The sequence below is a fragment of the Pleurodeles waltl genome, chromosome 10, assembly GCF_031143425.1.
Source record: "Pleurodeles waltl isolate 20211129_DDA chromosome 10, aPleWal1.hap1.20221129, whole genome shotgun sequence".
In the NCBI taxonomy this organism is placed as follows: Eukaryota; Metazoa; Chordata; class Amphibia; order Caudata; family Salamandridae; genus Pleurodeles; species Pleurodeles waltl.
The window spans coordinates 1,015,318,773-1,015,344,801 of NC_090449.1; the positions used below are offsets into that span (position 1 = coordinate 1,015,318,773).

Genomic DNA, 26,029 nt, shown 5'->3' on the forward strand with positions numbered 1-26,029 from the left:
TGCAAATTAGGTGTCAGTGTTTAAATTGATTGATTCTATGTAGTATTTGTGTGTACTTTCGTACCTCTGCATCAATCATTTTTTACGGGAATGGATGACTTGAGATGCAATGATAGTTGCCTGGAATGGAGGTTTTTAAGATTTGCGTTTTTGATCTGAGGGAGAAATATGGCAAAATGTAAAGACTTATGGTGATTTCTTCTTGACAAGGAATTGTTAGCAGTGCATTTGATGCTGTCAACTAAAGCTTCAGTGCTTCCTGGTATGTTTGTCAGGCCAGACGTCTAGCACTAATCCTCACAGTTTCATTTTAGAGGCTCTTTTGATGAAATTTGTGTGGAAATAATGTCACAGAATTGAATTTGCTATTGAAGAGATTTGATGAAATAGATCGATGACCGATGTAGCTGAAGGAGCAATTAGTGAAGTTGTTGCAAATTTCTTGGTCTTTCTGAGGGAACAATCTTTTCTTAGTACATTGCTTGCAAAGTAAGTTTGTTGTGTTTTGCTTGGTAATTAGGGATGAACGTTTTTAAGAACTTTGAAAATGTCTGTTTGAGAATGTTTAGCAGAAGCAATGTGGTTGTTGTAGAAAGACCCGTTTACCATTTTTTCACTTGGAAGAGGAGAGGGTTGAACTAGGCTTTAGATATTTTGTTTCTTGAGGAGACTGTTTTTGTTTTTAGTGATACTAGTCTCTCGAAGATGTCTATGCGTTTGAAGTGGAATTGGCATGGTATGTGATCAGTGGTATAGGAGATGTTGAGATGATAAGATTGTATGTACTACTGTAAGGATAGTGCCTTAGGGGGAATTTGTATGCAGTTTCTTGTTGAAATGTAATGTTTTTGGGTGAGGTTGTGATGTTATTTGGTATAAGTATAAAAGAAGATACCTTAGCACTCAAACGGAAGTCCAAAAACTCAAAGTCCATGAAGTAAGGATTTGTAGAAAATGGGTCCAGTCAAATGAGTTTTTTTAAGACCTAGAAAGTTCTGTGATCCACAATGCATATGTCATCACAACAACAGCCGACACATGATTTTTTCAAAGCTGTAAATGTATACAAAGTAACAATCAAAAACTACAAACAGGGTTAATGGTTACGTAAAACATTACAAATATACATTTACAAAAAAAAGATAGTGGGAACGTTCCACCCGCACTAAACAAGAAAGAAGGGGAAGTGAGTAGAAGACAGAATACCGTGACATGATACACCCAAGCAGCAGAGTATATTCACAAAAAGATATACCTACTATCCATGTGACCGAAAGTAGAAGATACCAACAAGTAAGTGAAGTGATCACACAAAGAAAAGTATGGCATATACTAACCCATTAATGTGACCGAACGGATTTTGTTGTGATGACATATGCATTGTGGATCACAGAACTTTCCGCGTCTCAAGGACTCATTTGACTGGTCCCATTTTCTATGAATCCTTACTTTATGGACTTTGACTTTTTTGGACTTTTGTTTGAGTGCTAAGGTATCTCCTTTTGTACTTAAAATGTGCATTGGATCCTGTGGTCCAATGTTGTTTGTGCCCCTTTTAGTAGGGCGCATGATACATGAAAAGCACTGACCAAAGGTTTCTTGTTTAGGATACTTTATCCACATTTACTTTTGTCAATAAGAGGTCAATTTGTAGCAATTTGTGACAAGACGTGGGAAAGGAGAATCAGATAAGTGTGTAATCAGTAAATGATAGTAGGGTGATGGAAGACTGACGGTGTTAAGCTTTGGTCTGGGATGAAGTCAACCTTGATGAGCTAGGCCGTAAGTATATTGGGTGATGCCAATAGAGTAAATTAATGAAAGCAAGTCTTTTGTGATCAGGTCTTTTTGTCAAGTTTAATGTTAAAGTGATCCATATTTCGAATTTATGTTGTACACGTTCACATGGGTTGTGGAATTCTGGTAGGAGAGTGAGGCAATGTTTAGGAGGGTGACAGAGTACTGTACAAATTGCTTGAAAGTTCAATGTGGTGGTTCATGTTATAAACAAGTGTTTAAAAGAGGAGAAATGGTGCCCTTGAATTGGGAGTTGTAGCTGATGTCAGCCTCTCTACCATTTCAGTGGGATCTTTTTCATCACAAAGGCAAGTAGCCTTGTGGGAATATTAGATTTCCGATAACCGTGTTGATCTAAAACCTTGACTGCACAATCAGTTGTTCATTTTGTATTTGAGCAGGGACGGAAGGAGAAATCAAAAAGGTTATGTGACTGTGGTGTAGGTGGAGAGATACCAGAAGGCAAAGAACAAATTTAACTGATTGCAGTGGGAGAGGAATATAGCAGCCGATGCCAGTAAAAGTGTGGGCAAGGTAAATAAAGTATTGCTAACTGGGCTAGTGTAAGAATCAAAGTTCAGGAGTGGTGCGGGGGCAAAAAATGGGAAGGCTTCTGCAGATGTGGTATACGATTAGGGGGGATTCAATGAATACAGATCAAGAAGCTGAGGTAGAATGAGATGTCATGAATGGGGGAGTCCACTGGGGATACAGGGTCAGAATAGACCTTGTTTGCACATAATTTGTCCTTTTATGGTATTAAATTTCGGTAGTCTTTTATTGTTTTGATGTGCTGATGGTGATGTCTAACTTACTTTAGGTGGTTGAGGAGGAAAACTTTAAAAATGTTGGCTTTTTGACGGCGTACTTTGTCTCCTACACTCTAAATAAGTGCCTCTATGTTTGTACATGATAGAGCAGTTTTGCGGAGTAGGCAGTGCTTAATTTGTGCTTGTTGTTTCCGGTGCTGAGCACCAGCACTTATTTTTGCGGGCTGGCATTTATTTTTCTGCCTCAAGCATTTACTGTGAGAAAAAGACACAAATGAGAAGATGGAGGAAGAGAAAAATGCAAAAGTGTCACAATGGGAGAAAGCAGAAAGCTGCAAGAGTGAGCTGAAGGTACAGAGTGCCTTTGAATGGATTGAGGCGGCCCGAGATGGCTTCAGGATTACGCTGCCTCAGTATTCCGTGTTCACACATTTAATTGCAGCAGCCGCGTTTTTAAGAGGAGGGTTTTGAGCACTGGCACCTTTTTATTTACAAATTAAGCACTGGGAGTAGGTTGCCAGCATTGAAAAGAACTTGCCACTTTCAGGGTTACTGTGTGCAAGGTGAAGGACATCCTATCGGGCCTTCCTTCAAAACCTGGAGGTAGGTCAAGCATTTGTCACCCAAAGTGAGATGGCCCATATAATTGCAAAAACAATAGCACAGGAGCAACCCGAATGTTCACGTGAACATGGGCATATATACTTAAACATGGGCAAACGTTCATTTGAAACTTATTTGTCAAAGATGTGCAATAGGGTAGATAGTACTGCTGGTGTGTTCATCACCAACAATCAATCTTCACATTAGGACAGTTCACATCAGGCATATGCCCATCATATAAATTGCAATCAGGACCCAAGCTTGTCACAGAGATCCATAGGTACTTTTATTTTTGCGAATCAGACATACACAGAAAAAATCAAAAAATGTGATAAAGTGTACCCCCAGTGACAAAAACACTAAAGTTGAGAATTAAAAATGTTGCCATCTTTTTCAAATAGTTGTTGTATTACTAACAGGAAAAAAGGCAGCCACAATTCATAATTATACAATGTGCCCACAAGGCTTTTCCCATTGTGGGATAGGAGCTAGCAGGGTCTGTCTTTACAAATATTGATGGCGTTTCGACTCTACCAAGGATACAAGGGTGTCCCCAGGACACAAGATGACCTGAGGAACTAATATAAGGATATGTTGTAGGATGACGGTCATTGTAAAAGGTTACTAAAAAGATACTTGAGGACTTACTCGGAAAAAATACACACTGGTTGTTTGACTATTAGGCTGAAAATGAACTAAGGGGACAGTCGCAATCAAAAGTTACCTCAAATTGAAACAGAGGAGTATTACTTTAGAGGTTCATTTAAAATTCTAGGTGCACATGAGCTATTTATTTTAGACAGAGGGAGCTTACCACAATAAGTCCAGTGAGAACCACAGATGAGAAACGTTAATTGTGAGGCAATACTCACGGGCCATTTCTTGGATAACGCAGTGCAACATGAAAAACAGAAAGGAAAAATGTTTAAGGGAAAATAATTCATTCACTCTATGGACCAGCGTTCTGAAAACACACTGAAAGAAACTCAGATTCCTCCAAAAAAGTCAGCGGCTGTGAGCTTGACGATCCAAGCAAAGCCACACCTGTGGTAAGGTGAGGCTAACACGCGTACGGAAAAACGTGTCTTTTCACTCCCAAGACTCGATTCAAATGAAGGAGGAAGAGCAGTCTTGCCAGTGCTTAATTTGTTAATAAAAATGTGCCGGTGCCCAAAGCCCTCCTATTAAACAAATGGCTGCTGCAATTAAATGTGCGAACACGGAATACTGAGGCAGCGTAATCCTGAAGCCATCTCGGGCCTCTTCAATCCATTAACAGCCACTCCCTGCCCTTCAGCTCACTCTTGCAGCTTTCTGCTTTCTCCCTTTGTGACGCTTTATTCGTTTTTCTCTTCCTCCGACTTTCCCATATATGTCTTTTGCTCGCAGTAAATGCTTGAGGCAGAAAAATAAGTGCCGGCCCTCAGAAATAAGTGCTGGACCTCAAAAATAAGTGCAAGTGCCCTGCACCGGAAACAACAAACACAAATTAAGCACTGAGTCTTGCTCATCTTCCTAAAAAAGGTGAAAAGTGCGACACCTATCTAGCCGCGGTACCCCGGGGGCATGAGGAGTAATTAACAACAGCTGCGAGTGTGAGGAGCGGACATGGATGTCATTTAGGGGTCGCCAGGGGTCGCAGCCTCGACCCCCAGCTTTCCCCTTGCGACCCCTGGCACTGCCTTTGTGATCTCTGGCCTCAGAGGTGGCAAAATCAGTGCCAAGATCACAGAGGCAGCTCGTTCCTATGGACGTTGGTTGGGGCTCCGCTTGTTTACAGTCAGTTTTTTTTATTACGTTAATAGTGACAAATAATATATTATTCACTATTAGTGTAACAAAAATGTAGTGGAGATGGCTGGAATATGCCCTTACATGGCAGCTGAGGTAAGTAAAAAGCACATTTAAATGTATGTTGTGTGGGTGCTTGTGGGTGAGAGTGTTCTTATGTTAAAGAGAGAGTGTGTGTCTGAGTGAATGTGTTTATGTGTAAGCATGTGTGTGTGAGTGAAAGTAAAGATGATATGGCGCGTGATGTCACTTCCGCTATCCCTGGCATTTTGGTGAATTGACGTCCATGGGAGCGGACAGAGCTCGTCTCCGTGTGAGCTGAGACAGCCATTGGTGAAAAAAGCCCAGGCCTCTAGGGGGTAAATATTATTCAAAGCAATGCCAGGCAAAAATGAGTTATGCCTAACAACAGCATATAAAGAACAGGTGAAAAGAGTAAATTATTTTCATGAATAGAAAATACAACATTAAAAATATGGCAATTGCAGGAATCAAACTCCGCTACAGCAATGTTGAAGGTTCTTACATTTATCTTCCAAGCTTGCCTATATACATAGTTACAAGACAATTTTTAGAAGTATGTGAGGAATTGAATTCAGCTTATCGATCCCCAATGAAACTTGTAGATGTACCAACAAGGAAATCCATGTAGCGTTTGCTGCAAAAAGGTGACCAGAAATTCTAGCGCTCAAAAAATGTTTATTCTTCCAATAAAATCTTTCAACATAAGTGTTTTTAAAAAAAAGATTTTCCAAAAAAAGGCTTTTAAAAAAAGACAATGTTTTGCAAAAAACAAAAAAGGTTTTGCAAAACAGAGGGGTGGGGGGGCAGTCTACATTTGTGACAACCACTTGTGTGCTCCACAGTCCCTTGAAGAAATGGAGGTCAAGATGTGGATTCTCCCCCCAAAGGTACACAATAAATTCAAGCAAGTGTACACATAGAATGCATACCCTGTATATGTGGTAAAAAACAGTCACAAAAATCAAAGGGGGAATGCACCATTTGCTGTTGGTGCGAATGCGCCACAATCGGTCAATGATGGCTCATTAATAATGCTGAAACAAGGTATCAAGGAGGGATTTGAAACATGACAATGCAGAATAACAGCAAGAGAACCATTTAAAGTTACAATACAGTCCTTATAACATATAAACATTGTTGATACAAAACATACCAGGTATTACAAACAAGGCCTAGAGGAAGAAATTGTAGATTGGCATATTAGTTCACGAGTGCAATATATTTACGTCATTCTTCGATAGTATTCAAACCCTTCCTTATTGAGTCACATTTATCAATCCATTTGCATTCTAGTCTTTGGAGATCCTGTGACAAGTCTCCTCCTCTTAGTGATGGGGTGGCTTTTTCAATTGCTTGCCATCTTAGATTATCTGTTGTATACTGGTGTTCTTGGAAGTGCTGGGCCACGGGTGCCATCTCTGTTTGGCATCTGATGTGGTTTCCTATGCTGACTGATCCGTGAGGGAACTTGTTGGGTTGTCTGGCCAACAAATATGAGGTCACAGGGACACCAAACACAATAGATAAAATTGCTAGAGGCACAATTAGTGTGATGTTGTAGAGTGACATTTATATTACCATGAACAAACAGTTTTGTATTAGATGTGTATTTGCCTGCAACACAGTTTCCACATTTGTAGAGTCCTTTAATGGGATCTAAACCTACTGAAGACAGTAAATTGTGGTCAGTACTCTGAAACCTGGTATCTGCGCATACTAGATGATCCTTAATGTTTCTCCCTTTCATGTAGGAAAAAAGAGGTGTATCATGAAAGGGGTCCATATTCTTAAGGATAGACCAATGTTTTTTAATGATGTTGACAATTTTGTTTGTTTGTGGCAGAATGTAGTCACACAAACAATTTTGTCCAAAGGAGGTTTTTCTTTCGGTTGCCGAGTTATTTCTTGAGGATTGTACCAAGCCCTTTTCATGGAGTTCTTAATGAGCCGTCTAGGATAATCTCTGTCTCGCAACTTAGCACTAAGAATTGCTGCTTTCAAAGATGCAAGAATTGACCAAAAGGAAGGCCATCTTTGAGAGCTCAAGGATGGAAGCTATTGTCTTGTAATAGTGTGTTACGTTCTGTAGGTTTAGGCTTCTTATAATGTTTTGAGTTGGTGAGTTGACACATAATGTCAGCTTCATATCATTGCCTATCCTCTATCACAATGCCAGCCCCTTAATTAGCTGGCTTGATTGTAACAGAGGTGTTTGATTTTAATGTGTTCAGCGATTGTCTTTCTCACCATGTTATTTTGTATGGTCCCGGGAATCTTTAGAGAAGACAAGAAGTTCAGGGGTGGCTTTAGCCATATTGCACCACTTGTTCAAGACACCGGATGGTCCTAGGTATAGAAACTGTGCTAGAATACAGCAAGATGAACTGAAGAAAATAGCAAAACTAGAGAGAGAAGATGTAGTGTCTACCTGTTCTGTAGATAGCTGACCAACTTGATTGCTTAGAAAATTCACCTCTGCCACTCGTTTGAATTTTTTAAGCAATCAAGTTGGTCAGCTTTTTACAGAACAGGTAGACACTACACACTTATTTTGCAACGGGTGGTCTACATAGGGATATTCATTAAACACAAACCGCCTGAGAGTAGGTTTGGTTTCTAGTCCTGAAGAATTGCTATGATCCTTGTGGGACATTAAATAGGCAAGGGACATGGTGACCTTATTCCATTCATATACCTGAGTCAGAAGTATCACTGCGCCATTACTGACTCGCTCTGTTGCTTTTAATCATGACAGGGGCTCCTACACAATAAACTGGTTTTGGATGTCCCTTAGTCATTTTTAATTTACCTTTCCTGCACCAATCTACTCACTGTCATAACACCACACCTCTACCGTACCTCAGCATTCACATCGGCAACCAGAAAAGATCTCCGGCAAAGAGCCCTTCATTGGGGCACCTAGGGCATTGCAGCACCAGCCCAACATGGAGCTGCCCGATGATGAAGCATGACACCCCTTGGGGTGTGTGAGGGATCTTGCTCCTGAAAGTGGCTACCCCCATGTGGGGTACTGACCTGCACACAGTGCTTTTGTTTTTTGTAGTAACTGCATACTTACCTTTAGTTATAGTTAGGTGGGGGCATGCATGCTGGACCTTTAACGGCCCTCGGCCCCTTTTTGTTGTGAAATCAAAAACCACCTACCAGGGCTTTGACTCCAAATGGTAGCTCCAGGCTGGACAGTGACACCAAAGGATATAACCTATGGCTCCTGTTCCTTTCAGGCCAGGTAGGGCCTTTGGATGAGGTTAGCAGTGACACACCCATAAAAGTACTCCCAGAATGATATCAATAGTTACATGAGAGTGACGTCTCAGAGGGTGTGCAGGCACCTAATGCTTCAGCTCTTAAATAGAAGGCTAAATGGACCATGACCATTGCTTGAGGTGCTAGAAACCTTTTTAACAGGGTCCTCCTGTCGGAAGAAGTACAAGAAAAGCCCGCCCTACAATAGTATTGTAGTGTAATGTGAAGTGTATGAATAATTATTGCAGAAAGTAAATAATTTATTTTGAACACATATACCTAATGAAGCATGTTTTTTCTTTGTACAGGTGTCGCATGATTTTGCAATCAATTTTAATGAAGACAATCCGGAATGTGCAGGTAAAGCCCACACCCTTCACCTTAACTTGCACCCGCTGCACCCTGAGCCAGGATGCACACACTGCATGAAAGTTTGCTTTGAGAGACCTATGGGTTATTCAAAAAAACTATTTGTCCCGCAAGAGTCACATGACGATTCTGGCGATTATGACATCATGTGCCTAAGGCCAATGGGCAGAGAGCAGAACGCTCTCAACAGCTGATGACATCGCAAGATGAACAAATGCATTGAAAGCACACAAATGAATACACTTGGAACTGATTAAGCGTTATTTGGGCATATCTTCAATTCTTTCCTTATAGGAAGTTTTGTCAATGTGCTTAAATAAAATGCAGACTAGTATATGCCATAACCAATGTTAATATCTTTCTCAGAAAAAAATGCTCTTTTGCATTGTGTCCTAGCAGATCCGTGAGTTCCTTTATTGATCATTTTATCTGTAAAGAAGCCACATTATGTTTCGCACATGCTTTTGCAATCTCAGTAAAACATGAAATTTGGGTTAATTGATCGTTTTTGCTTCTTCTGCATTAATTGAGTGGATTAGTCCTGGCTGAATTTCACCGAAAGATTCCCTGGTACGAAATTACAGAGACAACTAGTAACATGCAATATTACATTTCTGACCGAGCACTAGCTTTGCAAATGCAATGACGATGCTCACAACTTTGGCAGAGCATACGACACATCTCTGCTCCCTACAATATTCTCACATTTTGGATCAGAATGAGAGACCAGTCCTGGACAGTATTTGTGATGCACACTGTATAGTCTTACTGTTTAGAAATGATGGCCAGTCGTCCTGCTACTCTGGAAGGCAATGTGGCTGAGTTTGCATGCACAAGGAAATGAAATTAAGTCAATTGACCTTTATTTTTATAAAAGAAACAGAAATCTTTGAGCAGTCATTTGAAATCAGCTTTCAACAATAACAAAAGAACTTGATTGCTGTTCTTCAATCTTTAATGGTATTTCTGTAGTTGATGAGACCGATTGAAATAGAGTCAGAAATAACTCTCTTCAGATCTGTTACAGCAACCTCGATGTTGTTCAAATTCCGGAGACAACAAAAAGTGATGTATGGAAATGTTTGATCCGACCATCCTTCACCACTGGGCCTTTCCCTGGGTACGCTTCCATTTCATAAAGTTTTATCTTATCTCTGCCATCGAAAAAGGGGACCAACCACATCCAATTCATCCTTGACCCTCAACCCCAGGGCTCAGTAAAGACCGATATATTAAAAAGCTGGATGAAAATAGTGTTTGCAAATTGTGTACAGATTGTTTGTGGCATGGGTCTGGTTTTGCATTGCAACCTATGCACCAATACGTGGTAGCTGATTGCAGAACAACCTTCCTAATGATTATTAAATAAGTTGGTCGCTCTTTTCAACCTCATGTGATTGGCTACAAACAAAGGGATGTGCGGACAGCAGAGCACCACAATGTTGCATCCCCAAAGAGAAAACTTCTTTTAAAGCAGCCATTGTTACTTAGCGGAACTGTATTCTGCCTAAAAACACAGAATGCACTGGGGGTGAAGGGCAGGCAGTGTTCCTCTAGACCAGTGGTTCCCAAACTGTGGTCCGGGGACCCCTGGGGGTCCGCGAAGCCTCCTCAGGGGGTCCACGACTGCTTAGAAAATTAAATAATATTAGCAGATTAGGTCCCTAGCTTTCAGTAATGACTCAGTGCGGGGCCCCGGATTCGAATACAGATTCAATTGGGGTCCCCAGGCTCTAGTGATGATAATGTGGGGGTCCACAGAAGTCAAAAGGTTGGGAACCACTACTCTAGACCACTGTCAGCGTCCCCAAAAGCTGCTGACACAATCCACAAAGTTCCCATTTGCAATTCAGGGCCCTGGGCCAAACGTCTTTTGGGTCCCCTGTTCGGAACAACTTTGAATTTATGATCCAATTTCAGTGCTTTCGTGCCCTCTTCAGCCAGGTCACTGACAGTGCACAGGCGCACTAATCCTAATTATGAATGTGTTTACATATAATATTCAGTGATAGTGACGTGTGTTGTTTTCAATATTGTAACACAACAGCATTTCACTAATATTATGGCAAATAATCCCTGTGACACCCCCCCATTTCTCATATGTGCGGTCCTGTTTTGATCTATAAGAATCTTTTGTTATGGATGTTTCATGAAACATAAACACAATATTTCTCTGAAAAAAGTTTGTAATAGGCTCTCACATAGTACCCACATAAAAAAAATGAAAGGAAAACGGTGTTTAAAACAATCTGTTTAACAATAATTCAGGGTCACAAGGGAAAGACTCTCTACAGAACAGAGCTGTCTCTATCAGGGCCCCCCTGAGAGGCTAGGACCCTTGACCAGAGTCCATTTTGCCCATGCCTTAAAACGTCTCTATACCCAACTCAGGGACTGGTAATTCACCAATGATTTTGGACCACAACTCTGCTTGCAAACATTGATACATTCCTCTCCAAACTGGAAATAGGACAAGTGTGCTGCATTCACACCTCTCCTATTTCTAATTAGATAAGTATAGCAAAAGAAAATTTGCAAGTAGGAAATTTACTATTCGTAAAAGAGCTTTGTACTTTCTAAAATCAATTTTGCAGTCACAAACCCTGTGATTTTACAAATCCACAAAGTAGCTGGCTCTACGTCTGAAGCTCCTAGACCGCACCCCCTATGCCCAGCAACACAAGTAATTACAACTACATTTCAGCCTAACTAGGCATCAGCAGTGAGGTACAGCCTGTTTCACAGAGCATAGCAAACTTAGAATCAAAGAGCTTGGTATAACCCTGTCATGTAGAAAGACTCCCTCAGACATGGGAAACGTGATGGATGGAAATGCTTGAGCCAATGCTGCAAACTTACCCACTGAGAAATCCTGTGAGTAGCAGCCAATGTCATCATTATTTAGCCCTAAAGGGGAAGTCAAGCCCAAGTTTTACTACTTCTTTATTTCCCCCATATGAAAGCTGTCAGGTCCCGCCCTTTACGCTAATTTGTCTGCCCAAGGCTTCTGCGTTTTTTTTTTTAGGCTGGAACTTTCCCACCTAATTTTCACCCACCAGAGAATAAAGATGCAATGTTTGCTCAGATGCTAACCAGTTGCCTGACTGTTCCTCAGAATAATCAAAGATGGTTTTATTTGTATTTCTGAATATCAGACTTTTATAGAGTTTGTCAGAAAGACACATTTTCATTTTGAATTATGCTTCTGATGGTTACTTTACATTATTTGTGGTGAACTTGGAATGGCAGGGTGCCACCGTGTTGTGCCTGACATCGCCTCTTGTTGGTGCAGCCTTGTGACATGCTGCTGCATAAAAGGCTGAATTTTTCATTTCCAGCCCCCTGCATGAAAACCGTTTGGAGCCACCTTTGAGCACCTATATGTTTATCCTCATCTGTTTCAAAACACCCTCAGTACCTCTACATTCATTATCAAATTAGGAGTTTTACAGCAATGCTTACTAAATCTATTTCAATGGCTTTGAGTTACTAAACACTTGGATCAGTGCTTAATTTGAGCCGGTGGTTTCCAGTGCTCGGCTCTTGCACTCAATTGTCAATAGTGGCACTTATGGCAGTCTGCCACTTGGTGGTGCTATTTGTCTAATTTAGAAATTAACACAGCAACAGTTTTGTTATTAATTCAGTGTGCATTTAACCTGTTCTGTGCCTTGGACGAGATGATCTCGTCCAAAGCTACAGTTCCCCTGTGCCTTGGACGAGATCATCTCGTCCATGGCACAGGGGAACTTGGGGGCGCGCTAGCCCGCCCCGTGCACCCCCCTCCCCCCCCAAGGCAGGGATGGAAGGGGAAGACCTTCCCTTTCCGCCCCCACCCCCCCTGTGACGTCAGCGCGCGAGTGCGTGCTGATTTGTCATAGGGGCCTCCCCAATCACGCTGGAAGCAGAGCTTCCAGCACGATTGAAAGAGAAATGCAAAAGCATTTCTCTTTCAATCACTGGGGGAGGCCCGGAGGGGCTTCAAAGGGAAGGAAAAGTATTTCCTTCCCTTTGAAGTCTCTCCGAGGGTTTCGAAATCCGGATTGCTTGCAATCCGGCTTTTGAAACCCCACTAGACACCAGGGATTTTTTTTTTTTCTTCTGAAATTGTCATAAGGGAGCGACCCCTTGGGCAAGGGTCGCTCCCATGGGGGGCATTTTTTCAGGAAGGCCTTTTCTGCCCCCAGGGGGGGCAGAAACCTCTAGGCACCAGGGACCATATTTTTTATTTTTTTATTTTTTATGTTTCATTTAATTTTTTTAGGTGGGGAGCGACCCCTTAGGCAAGGGTCGCTCCCCTTGGGGGAAAATTATATTTAGGCCATTTCTGCCCCCCTTGGGGGCAGATTGGCCTATTTTGATGAGGCCAATCTGCCCCCAAGGGGGGCAGAAACCACTAGACACCAGGGAGTTTTTTCTTTGCGTGAATTTCACGCAAGGGGAGCGACCCCTTAGGCAAGGGTCGCTCCCTGGGGGGGCAAATTTATTTTAGGCCATTTCTGCCGCCCCTGGGGGCAGAAACCTCTATGCGCCAGGGCAAATTTTTTTTGTTCCTTTTTATTTTTTTTGTTTTTTTAGAGATGGGGAGCGACCCATCAGGCAAGGGTCGCTCCCCTGGGGGGCAAAATTGTATTTAGGCCATTTCTGCCCCCCTTGGGGGCAGATTGGCCGATTTTAGGTCAATCTGCCCCCAAGGGGTCAGAAACCGCTAGGCACCAGGGATTTGTTTTTTGGCGCCAATGTCACGCAGGGGGAGCAACCCCGTAGGCAAGGGTCGCTCCCGGGGGGGTGGGGGTTGGGGGGGGAGAAATTTATTTTAGGGCATTTCTGCCCCCCCCCCGGGGCCGGCTGAGCTACAGGCCAAACTCCACAGGTAGGCACCTTGCAAAAAACACCTCTGTTTTCTGTGGCTCCTCTCAGATTCCAGAACTTTTTGCCACAGAAATGTGAGGAACATGTGTTTTTTTAGCCAAATTTTGAGGTTTGCAAAGGATTCTGGGTAACAGAACCTGGTCCGAGCCCCGCAAGTCACCCCTCCTTGGATTCCCCTAGGTCTCTAGTTTTCAGAAATGCACAGGTTTGGTAGGTTTCCCTAGGTGCCGGCTGAGCTAGAGGCCAAAATCTACAGGTAGGCACTTCGCAAAAAACACCTCTGTTTTCTTCCAAAAATTTGGTTGTGTCCACGTTGTGTTTTGGGCCATTTCCTTTCGTGGGCGCTAGGCCTACCCACAGAAGTGAGGTACCATTTTTATCGAGAGACTTAGGGGAACGCTGGGTGGAAGGAAATTTGTGGCTCCTCTCAGATTCCAGAACTTTCTGTCACCGAAATGAGAGGAAAAAGTGTTTTTTGGGCCAAATGTTGATGTTTGCAAAGGATTCTGGGTAACATAACCTGGTCAGAGCCCCGCAAGTCACCCCATCTTGGATTCCCCTGGGTTTCTAGTTTTCAAAAATGCGCTGGTTTGCTAGGTTTCCCTAGGTGCCGGCTGAGCTACAGGCCAAAATCCACAGGTAGGCACTGCTTTTTATAAAAAAATGTGATGTGTCCACGTTGTGTTTTGGGCCCTTTCCTTTCGTGGGCGCTAGTCCTACCCACACAAGTGAGGTATCATTTTTATCGGGAGACTTGGGGGAACGCTGGGTGGAAGGAAATTTGTGGCTCCTCTCATATTCCAGAACTTTCTGCCACAGAAATGTGAGGAACATGTGTTTTTTTAGCCAAATTTTGAGGTTTGCAAAGGATTCTGGGTAACAGAACCTGATCCGAGCCCCGCAAGTCACCCCATCTTGGATTCCCCCAGGTCTCTAGTTTTCAGAAATGCACAGGTTTGGTAGGTTTCCCTAGGTGCCGGCTGAGCTAGAGGCCAAAATCTACAGGTAGGCACTTCGCAAAAAACACCTCTGTTTTCTTCCAAAAATTTGGATGTGTCCACGTTGCGCTTTGGGGCGTTTCCTGTCGCGGGCGCTAGGCCTACCCACACAAGTGAGGTATCATTTTTATCGGGAGACTTGGGGGAACGCTGGGTGGAAGGAAATTTGTGGCTCCTCTCAGATTCCAGAACTTTTTGCCACAGAAATGTGACGAACATGTGTTTTTGTAGCCAAATTTTGAGGTTTGCAAAGGATTCTGGGTAACAGAACCTGGTCCGAGCCCCGCAAGTCACCCCATCTTGGATTCCCCTAGGTCTCTAGTTTTCAGAAATGCACAGGTTTGGTAGGTTTCCCTAGGTGCCGGCTGAGCTAGAGGCCAAAATCTACAGGTAGGCACTTCGCAAAAAACACCTCTGTTTTCTTCCAAAAATTTGGATGTGTCCACGTTGCGCTTTGGGGCGTTTCCTGTCGCGGGCGCTAGGCCTACCCACACAAGTGAGGTATCATTTTTGTCGGTAGACTTGGGGGAACGCTGGGTGGAAGGAAATTTGTGGCTCCTCTCAGATTCCAGAACTTTCTGCCACAGAAATGTGAGGAACATGTGTTTTTTTAGCCAAATTTTGAGGTTCGCAAAGGATTCTGGGTAACAGAACCTGGTCCGAGCCCTGCAAGTCACCCCATCTTGGATTCCCCTAGGTCTCTAGTTTTCAGAAATGCACAGGTTTGGTAGGTTTCCCTAGGTGCCGGCTGAGCTTGAGGCCAAAATCTACAGGTAGGCACTTCGCAAAAAACACCTCTGTTTTCTTCCAAAAATGTGGATGTGTCCACGTTGCGCTTTGGGGCGTTTCCTGTTGCGGGCGCTAGGCCTAACCACACAAGTGAGGTATCATTTTTATCAGAAGACTTGGGGGAACGCTGGGTGGAAGGAAATTTGTGGCTCCTCTCAGAATCCAGAACTTTCTGCCACAGAAATGTGAGGAACATGTGTTTTTTTAGCCAAATTTTGAGGTTTGCAAAGAATTCTGGGTAACAGAACCTGGTCCGAGCCCCACAAGTCACCCCTCCTTAGATTCCCCTAGGTCTCTAGTTTTCAGAAATGCACAGGTTTGGTAGGTTTCCCTAGGTGCCGGCTGAGCTAGAGGCCAAAATCTACAGGTAGGCACTTTGCAAAAAACACCTCTGTTTTCTTCCAAAAATTTGGATGTGTCCACGTTGCGCTTTGGGGCGTTTCCTGTCGCGGGCACTAGGCCTACCCACACAAGTGAGGTATCATTTTTATCGGGAGACTTGGGGGAACGCTGGGTGGAAGGAAATTTGTGGCTCCTCTCAGATTCCAGAACTTTTTGCCACAGAAATGTGACGAACATGTGTTTTTGTAGCCAAATTTTGAGGTTTGCAAAGGATTCTGGGTAACAGAACCTGGTCCGAGCCCCGCAAGTCACCCCATCTTGGATTCCCCTAGGTCTCTAGTTTTCAGAAATGCACAGGTTTGGTAGGTTTCCCTAGGTGCCGGCTGAGCTAGAGGCCAAAATCTACAGGTAGGCACTTCGCAAAAAACACCTCTGTTTTCTTCCAAAAATTTGGATGTGTCCACGTTGCGCTTTGGGGCGTTTCCTGTCGCGGGCGCTAGGCCTACCCACACAAGTGAGGTATCATTTTTGTCGGTAGACTTGGGGGAACGCTGGGTGGAAGGAAATTTGTGGCTCCTCTCAGATTCCAGAACTTTCTGCCACAGAAATGTGAGGAACATGTGTTTTTTTAGCCAAATGTTGAGGTTTGCAAAGGATTCTGGGTAACAGAACCTGGTCCGAGCCCTGCAAGTCACCCCATCTTGGATTCCCCTAGGTCTCTAGTTTTCAGAAATGCACAGGTTTGGTAGGTTTCCCTAGGTGCCGGCTGAGCTTGAGGCCAAAATCTACAGGTAGGCACTTCGCAAAAAACACCTCTGTTTTCTTCCACAAATGTGGATGTGTCCACGTTGCGCTTTGGGGCGTTTCCTGTTGCGGGCGCTAGGCCTAACCACACAAGTGAGGTATCATTTTTATCAGAAGACTTGGGGGAACGCTGGGTGGAAGGAAATTTGTGGCTCCTCTCAGAATCCAGAACTTTCTGCCACAGAAATGTGAGGAACAAGTGTTTTTTTAGCCAAATTTTGAGGTTTGCAAAGAATTCTGGGTAACAGAACCTGGTCCGAGCCCCGCAAATCACCCCATCTTGGATTCCCCTAGGTCTCTAGTTTTCAGAAATGCACAGGTTTGGTAGGTTTCCCTAGGTGCCGGCTGAGCTAGAGGCCAAAATCTACAGGTAGGCACTTTGCAAAAAACACCTCTGTTTTCTTCCCAAAATTTGGATGTGTCCACGTTGCGCTTTGGGGCGTTTCCTGTCGCGGGCGCTAGGCCTACCCACACAAGTGAGGTATCATTTTTGTCGGTAGACTTGGGGGAACGCTGGGTGGAAGGAAATTTGTGGCTCCTCTCAGGTTCCAGAACTTTCTGCCACAGAAATGTGAGGAACATGTGTTTTTTTAGCCAAATGTTGAGGTTTGCAAAGGATTCTGGGTAACAGAACCTGGTCCGAGCCCTGCAAGTCACCCCATCTTGGATTCCCCTAGGTCTCTAGTTTTCAGAAATGCACAGGTTTGGTAGGTTTCCCTAGGTGCCGGCTGAGCTTGAGGCCAAAATCTACAGGTAGGCACTTCGCAAAAAACACCTCTGTTTTCTTCCAAAAATGTGGATGTGTCCACTTTCGCTTTGGGGCGTTTCCTGTCGCGGGCGCTAGGCCTACCCACACAAGTGAGGTATCATTTTTATCGGGAGACTTGGGGGAACGCTGGGTGGAAGGAAATTTGTGGCTCCTCTCAGATTCCAGAACTTTCTGCCACAGAAATGTTTTTAGCCAAATTTTGAGGTTTGCAAAGGATTCTGGGTAACAGAACCTGGTCCGAGCCCCGCAAGTCACCCCTCCTTAGATTCCCCTAGGTCTCTAGTTTTCAGAAATGCACAGGTTTGGTAGGTTTCCCCAGGTGCCGGCTGAGCTAGAGGCCAAAATCTACAGGTAGGCACTTCGCAAAAAACACCTCTGTTTTCTTCCAAAAATGTAGATGTGTCCACGTTGCGCTTTGGGGCGTTTCCTGTCGCGGGCGCTAGGCCTACCCACACAAGTGAGGTATCATTTTTATCGGGAGACTTGGGGGAACGCTGGGTGGAAGGAAATTTGTGGCTCCTCTCAGATTCCAGAACTTTCTGCCACAGAAATGTGAGGAACATGTGTTTTTTTAGCCAGATTTTGAGGTTTGCAAAGGATTCTGGGTAACAGAACCTGGTCCGAGCCCAGCAAGTCACCCCTCCTTAGATTCCCCTAGGTCTCTAGTTTTCAGAAATGCACAGGTTTGGTAGGTTTCCCTAGGTGCCGGCTGAGCTAGAGGCCAAAATCTACAGGTAGGCACTTCGCAAAAAACACCTCTGTTTTCTTCCAAAAATTTGGATGTGTCCACGTTGCGCTTTGGGGCGTTTCCTGTCGCGGGCACTAGGCCTACCCACACAAGTGAGGTATCATTTTTATCGGGAGACGTGGGGGAACGCTGGGTGGAAGGAAATTTGTGGCTCCTCTCAGATTCCAGAACTTTTTGCCACAGAAATGTGAGGAACATGTGTTTTTTTAGCCAAATTTTGAGGTTTGCAAAGGATTCTGGGTAACAGAACCTTGTCCGAGCCCTGCAAGTCACCCCATCTTGGATTCCCCTAGGTCTCTAGTTTTCAGAAATGCACAGGTTTGGTAGGTTTCCCTAGGTGCCGGCTAAGCTAGAGGCCAAAATCTACAGGTGGGCACTTCGCAAAAAACACCTCTGTTTTCTTCCAAAAATTTGGATGTGTCCACGTTGCGCTTTGGGGCGTTTCCTGTCGCGGGCGCTAGGCCTAACTACACAAGTGAGGTATCATTTTTATCGGAAGACTTGGGGGAACGCTGGGTGGAAGGAAATTTGTGGCTCCTCTTAGAATCCAGAACTTTCTGCCACAGAAATGTGAGGAACATGTGTTTTTTTAGCCAAATTTTGAGGTTTGCAAAGAATTCTGGGTAACAGAACCTGGTCCGAGCCCCACAAGTCACCCCTCCTTAGATTCCCCTAGGTCTCTAGTTTTCAGAAATGCACAGGTTTGGTAGGTTTCCCTAGGTGCCGGCTGAGCTAGAGGCCAAAATCTACAGGTAGGCACTTTGCAAAAAACACCTCTGTTTTCTTCCAAAAATGTGGATGTGTCCACGTTGCGCTTTGGGGCGTTTCCTGTCGCGGACGCTAGGCCTACCCACACAAGTGAGGTATGATTTTTATCGGGAGACTTGGGGAAAAGCTGGGTGGAAGGAAATTTGTGGCTCCTCTCAGATTCCAGAACTTTTTGCCACAGAAATGTGAGGAACATGTGTTTTTTTAGCCAAATTTTGAGGTTTGCAAAGGATTATGGGTAACAGAACCTGGTCCGAGCCCCGCAAGTCACCCCTCCTTAGATTCCCCTAAGTCTCTAGTTTTCAGAAATGCACAGGTTTGGTAGGTTTCCCTAGGTGCCGGCTGAGCTAGAGGCCAAAATCTACAGGTAGGCACTTCGCAAAAAACACCTCTGTTTTCTTCCAAAAATTTGGATGTGTCCACGTTGCGCTTTGGGGCGTTTCCTGTCGCGGGCGCTAGGCCTACCCACACAAGTGAGGTATCATTTTTATCGGGAGACGTGGGGGAACGCTGGGTGGAAGGAAATTTGTATGGCTCCTCTCAGATTCTAGAACTTTTTGCCACATAAATGTGAGGAACATGTGTTTTTTTAGCCAAATTTTGAGGTTTGCAAAGGATTCTGGGTAACAGAACCTGGTCCGAGCCCTGCAAGTCACCCCATCTTGGATTCCCCTAGGTCTCTAGTTTTCAGAAATGCACAGGTTTGGTAGGTTTCCCTAGGTGCCGGCTGAGTTAGAGGCCAAAATCTACAGGTGGGCACTTCGCAAAAAACACCTCTGTTTTCTTCCAAAAATTTGGATGTGTCCACGTTGCGCTTTGGGGCGTTTCCTGTCGCGGGCGCTAGGCCTAACTACACAAGTGAGGTATCATTTTTATCGGAAGACTTGGGGGAACGCTGGGTGGAAGGAAATTTGTGGCTCCTCTTAGAATCCAGAACTTTCTGCCACAGAAATGTGAGGAACATGTGTTTTTTTAGCCAAATTTTGAGGTTTGCAAAGAATTCTGGGTAACAGAACCTGGTCCGAGCCCCACAAGTCACCCCTCCTTAGATTCCCCTAGGTCTCTAGTTTTCAGAAATGCACAGGTTTGGTAGGTTTCCCTAGGTGCCGGCTGAGCTAGAGGCCAAAATCTACAGGTAGGCACTTTGCAAAAAACACCTCTGTTTTCTTCCACAAATTTGGATGTGTCCACGTTGCGCTTTGGGGCGTTTCCTGTCGCGGGCGCTAGGCCTACCCACACAAGTGAGGTATGATTTTTATCGGGAGACTTGGGGAAAAGCTGGGTGGAAGGAAATTTGTGGCTCCTCTCAGATTCCAGAACTTTTTGCCACAGAAATGTGAGGAACATGCGTTTTTTTAGCCAAATTTTGAGGTTTGCAAAGGATTCTGGGTAACAGAACCTGGTCCGAGCCCCACAAGTCACCCCTCCTTAGATTCCCCTAGGTCTCTAGTTTTCAGAAATGCACAGGTTTGGTAGGTTTCCCCAGGTGCCGGCTGAGCTAGAGGCCAAAATCTACAGGTAGGCACTTCGCAAAAAACACCTCTGTTTTCTTCCAAAAATTTAGATGTGTCCACGTTGCGCTTTGGGGCGTTTCCTGTCGCGGGCGCTAGGCCTACCCACACAAGTGAGGTATCATTTTTATCGGGAGACTTGGGGCAACGCTGGGTGGAAGGAAATTTGTGGCTCCTCTCAGATTCCAGAACTTTTTGCCACAGAAATGTGAGGAACATGTGTTTTTTTTGCCAAATTTTGAGGTTTGCAAAGGATTCTGGGTAACAGAACCTGGTCCGAGCCTCGCAAGTCACCCCATCTTGGATTCCCCTAGGTCTCTAGTTTTCAGAAATGCACAGGTTTGGTAGGTTTCCCTAGGTGCCGGCTGAGCTAGAGGCCAAAATCTACAGGTAGGCACTTCGCGAAAAAACACCTCTGTTTTCTTCCAAAAATTTGGATGTGTCCACGTTGCGCTTTGGGGCGTTTCCTGTCGCAGGCGTTAGGCCTACCCACACAAGTGAGGTATCATTTTTATCGGGAGACTTGGGGGAACGCTGGGTGGAAGGAAATTTGTGGCTCCTCTCAGATTCCAGAACTTTCTGCCACAGAAATGTGAGGAACATGTGTTTTTTTAGCCAAATTTTTAGGTTTGCAAAGGATTCTGGGTAACAGAACCTGGGCCGAGCCCCGCAAGTCACCCCTCCTTAGATTCCCCTAGGTCTCTAGTTTTCAGAAATGCACAGGTTTGGTAGGTTTCCCCAGGTGCCGGCTGAGCTAGAGGCCAAAATCTACAGGTAGGCACTTCGCAAAAAACACCTCTGTTTTCTTCCAAAAATTTAGATGTGTCCACGTTGCGCTTTGGGGCGTTTCCTGTTGCGGGCGCTAGGCCTACCCACACAAGTGAGGTATCATTTTTATCGGGAGACTTGGGGGAACGCTGGGTGGAAGGAAATTTGTGGCTCCTCTCAGATTCCAGAACTTTCTGCCACAGAAATGTGAGGAACATGTGTTTTTTTAGCCAAATTTTGAGGTTTGCAAAGGATTCTGGGTAACAGAACTTGGTCCGAGCCCCGCAAGTCACCCCTCCTTAGATTCCCCTAGGTCTCTAGTTTTCAGAAATGCACAGGTTTGGTAGGTTTCCCTAGGTGCCGGTGAGCTAGAGGCCAAAATCTACAGGTAGGCACTTCGCAAAAAACACCTCTGTTTTCTTCCAAAAATTTGGATGTGTCCACGTTGCGCTTTGGGGCGTTTCCTGTCGCGGGCGCTAGGCCTACCCACACAAGTGAGGTATCATTTTTATCGGGAGACGTGGGGGAACGCTGGGTGGAAGGAAATTTGTGGCTCCTCTCAGATTCCAGAACTTTTTGCCACAGAAATGTGAGGAACATGTGTTTTTTTAGCCAAATTTTGAGGTTTGCAAAGGATTCTGGGTAACAGAACCTGGTCCGAGCCCTGCAAGTCACCCCATCTTGGATTCCCCTAGGTCTCTAGTTTTCAGAAATGCACAGGTTTGGTAGGTTTCCCTAGGTGCCGGCTGAGCTAGAGGCCAAAATCTACAGGTGGGCATTTCGCAAAAAACACCTCTGTTTTCTTCCAAAAATTTGGATGTGTCCACGTTGCGCTTTGGGGCGTTTCCTGTCGCGGGCGCTAGGCCTAACTACACAAGTGAGGTATCATTTTTATCGGAAGACTTGGGGGAACGCTGGGTGGAAGGAAATTTGTGGCTCCTCTCAGAATCCAGAACTTTCTGCCACAGAAATGTGAGGAACATGTGTTTTTTTAGCCAAATTTTGAGGTTTGCAAAGAATTCTGGGTAACAGAACCTGGTCCGAGCCCCACAAGTCACCCCTCCTTAGATTCCCCTAGGTCTCTAGTTTTCAGAAATGCACAGGTTTGGTAGGTTTCCCTAGGTGCCGGCTGAGCTAGAGGCCAAAATCTACAGGTAGGCACTATGCAAAAAACACCTCTGTTTTCTTCCAAAAATTTGGATGTGTCCACGTTGCGTTTGGGGCGTTTCCTGTTGCGGGCGCTAGGCCTACCCACACAAGTGAGGTATGATTTTTATCGGGAGACTTGGGGAAAAGCTGGGTGGAAGGAAATTAGTGGCTCCTCTCAGATTCCAGAACTTTTTGCCACAGAAATGTGAGGAACATGTGTTTTTTTTTAGCCAAATTTTGAGGTTTGCAAAGGATTCTGGGTAACAGAACCTTGTCCGAGCCCCGCAAGTCACCCCTCCTTAGATTCCCCTAGGTCTCTAGTTTTCAGAAATGCACAGGTTTGGTAGGTTTCCCCAGGTGCCGGCTGAGCTAGAGGCCAAAATCTACAGGTAGGCACTTCGCAAAAAACACCTCTGTTTTCTTCCAAAAATTTAGATGTGTCCACGTTGCGCTTTGGGGCGTTTCCTGTCGCGGGCGCTAGGCCTACCCACACAAGTGAGGTATCATTTTTATCGGGAGACTTGGGGCAACGCTGGTTGGAAGGAAATTTGTGGCTCCTCTCAGATTCCAGAACTTTTTGCCATAGAAATGTGAGGAACATGTGTTTTTTTTGCCAAATTTTGAGGTTTGCAAAGGATTCTGGGTAACAGAACCTGGTCCGAGCCTCGCAAGTCACCCCATCTTGGATTCCCCTAGGTCTCTAGTTTTCAGAAATGCACAGGTTTGGTAGGTTTCCCTAGGTGCCGGCTGAGCTAGAGGCCAAAATCTACAGGTAGGCACTTCGCAAAAAACACCTCTGTTTTCTTCCAAAAATTTGGATGTGTCCACGTTGCGCTTTGGGGCGTTTCCTGTCGCAGGCGTTAGGCCTACCCACACAAGTGAGGTATCATTTTTATCGGGAGACTTGGGGGAACGCTGGGTGGAAGGAAATTTGTGGCTCCTCTCAGATTCCAGAACTTTCTGCCACAGAAATGTGAGGAACATGTGTTTTTTTAGCCAAATTTTGAGGTTTGCAAAGGATTCTGGGTAACAGAACCTGGGCCGAGCCCCGCAAGTCACCCCTCCTTAGATTCCCCTAGGTCTCTAGTTTTCAGAAATGCGCAGGTTTGGTAGGTTTCCCTAGGTGCTGGCTGAGCTAGAGGCCAAAATCTACAGGTAGGCACTTCGCAAAAAACACCTCTGTTTTCTTCCAAAAATTTGGATGTGTCCACGTTGCGCTTTGGGGCGTTTCCTGTCGTGGGCGCTAGGCCTACCCACACAAGTGAGGTATCATTTTTATCGGGAGACTTGGGGGAATGCTGGGTGGAAGGAAATTTGTGGCTCCTCTCAGATTCCAGAACTTTTTGCCACAGAAATGTGAGGAACATGTGTTTTTTTAGCCAAATTTTGAGGTTTGCAAAGGATTCTGGGTAACAGAACCTGGTCCGAGCCCCGCAAGTCACTCCTCCTTAGATTCCCCTAGGTCTCTAGTTTTCAGAAATGCACAGGTTTGGTAGGTTTCCCTAGGTGCCGGCTGAGCTAGAGGCCAAAATCTACAGGTAGGCACTTCGCAAAAAACACCTCTATTTTCTTTCAAAAATTTGGATGTGTCCACGTTGCGCTTTGGGGCGTTTCCTGTCGCGGGCGCTAGGCCTACCTACACAAGTGAGGTATCATTTTTATCGGGAGACTTGGGGGAACGCTGGGTGGAAGGAAATTTGTGGCTCCTCTCAGATTCCAGAACTTTCTGCCACAGAAATGTGAGGAACATGTGTTTTTTTAGCCAAATTTTGAGGTTTGCAAAGAATTCTGGGTAACAGAACCTGGTCCGAGCCCCGCAAGTCACCCCTCCTTAGATTCCCCTAGGTCTCTAGTTTTCAGAAATGCACAGGTTTGGTAGGTTTCCCTAGGTGCCGGCTGAGCTAGAGGCCACAATCTACAGGTAGGCACTTCGCAAAAAACACCTCTGTTTTCTTCCAAAAATTTGGATGTGTCCACGTTGCGCTTTGGGGCGTTTCCTGTCGCGGGCGCTAGACCTACCCACACAAGTGAGGTATCATTTTTATCGGGAGACTTGGGGGAACGCTGGGTGGAAGGAAATTTGTGGCTCCTCTCAGATTCCAGAACTTTCTGCCACAGAAATGTGAGGAACATGTGTTTTTTTAGCCAAATTTTGAGGTTTGCAAAGGATTCTGGGTAACAGAACCTGGGCCGAGCCCCGCAAGTCACCCCTCCTTAGATTCCCCTAGGTCTCTAGTTTTCAGAAATGCGCAGGTTTGGTAGGTTTCCCTAGGTGCTGGCTGAGCTAGAGGCCAAAATCTACAGGTAGGCACTTCGCAAAAAACACCTCTGTTTTCTTCCAAAAATTTGGATGTGTCCACGTTGCGCTTTGGGGCGTTTCCTGTCGTGGGCGCTAGGCCTACCCACACAAGTGAGGTATCATTTTTATCGGGAGACTTGGGGGAATGCTGGGTGGAAGGAAATTTGTGGCTCCTCTCAGATTCCAGAACTTTTTGCCACAGAAATGTGAGGAACATGTGTTTTTTTAGCCAAATTTTGAGGTTTGCAAAGGATTCTGGGTAACAGAACCTGGTCCGAGCCCCGCAAGTCACTCCTCCTTAGATTCCCCTAGGTCTCTAGTTTTCAGAAATGCACAGGTTTGGTAGGTTTCCCTAGGTGCCGGCTGAGCTAGAGGCCAAAATCTACAGGTAGGCACTTCGCAAAAAACACCTCTATTTTCTTTCAAAAATTTGGATGTGTCCACGTTGCGCTTTGGGGCGTTTCCTGTCGCGGCGCTAGGCCTACCTACACATGTGAGGTATCATTTTTATCGGGAGACTTGGGGGAACGCCTGGGTGGAAGGAATTTGTGGCTCCTCTCAGATTCCAGAACTTTCTGCCACAGAAATGTGAGGAACATGTGTTTTTTTAGCCAAATTTTGAGGTTTGCAAAGAATTCTGGGTAACAGAACCTGGTCCGAGCCCCGCAAGTCACCCCTCCTTAGATTCCCCTAGGTCTCTAGTTTTCAGAAATGCACAGGTTTGGTAGGTTCCCTAGGTGCCGGCTGAGCTAGAGGCCAAAATCTACAGGTAGGCACTTCGCAAAAAACACCTCTGTTTTCCTTCCAAAAATTTGGATGTGTCCCACGTTGCGCTTTGGGGCGTTTCCTGTCGCGGGCGCTAGACCTACCCACACAAGTGAGGTATCATTTTTATCGGGAGACTTGGGGGAACGCTGGGTGGAAGGAAATTTGTGGCTCCTCTCAGATTCCAGAACTTTTTGCCACAGAAATGTGAGGAACATGTGTTTTTTTAGCCAAATTTTGAGGTTTGCAAAGGATTCTGGGTAACAGAACCTGGTCCGAGCCCTGCAAGTCACCCCATCTTGGATTCCCCTAGGTCTCTAGTTTTCAGAAATGCACAGGTTGGTAGGTTCCCTAGGTGCCGGCTGAGCAAGAGGCCAAAATCTACAGGTGGCATTTCGCAAAAAACATCTCTGTTTTCTTCAAAAATTTGGATGTGTCCACGTTGCGCTTTGGGGCGTTTCCTGTCGCGGGCGCTAGGCCTAACTACACAAGTGAGGTATCATTTTTATCGGAAGACTTGGGGGAACGCTGGGTGGAAGGAAATTTGTGGCTCCTCTCAGAATCCAGAACTTTCTGCCACAGAAATGTGAGGAACATGTGTTTTTTTAGCCAAATTTTGAGGTTTGCAAAGAATTCTGGGTAACAGAACCTGGTCCGAGCCCCACAAGTCACCCCTCCTTAGATTCCCCTAGGTCTCTAGTTTTCAGAAATGCACAGGTTTGGTAGGTTTCCCTAGGTGCCGACTGAGCTAGAGGCCAAAATCTACAGGTAGGCACTATGCAAAAAACACCTCTGTTTTCTTCCAAAAATTTGGATGTGTCCACGT

At 45.0% G+C, this 26,029-nt stretch overlaps 1 protein-coding gene across 1 annotated transcript in view; it reads left to right on the forward strand.

Moving 5' to 3' along the window:
* The window catches only part of CPNE4 (copine 4), a 1,215,102-nt gene that overhangs the window by 1,077,788 nt on the left and 111,285 nt on the right, over window positions 1-26,029 (forward strand). The window contains exon 13 of the mRNA XM_069211919.1: window positions 8,561-8,612. Within this exon, the coding sequence (XP_069068020.1) occupies window positions 8,561-8,612 (52 nt within the window). The remainder of the gene's footprint in view (window positions 1-8,560; window positions 8,613-26,029) is intronic.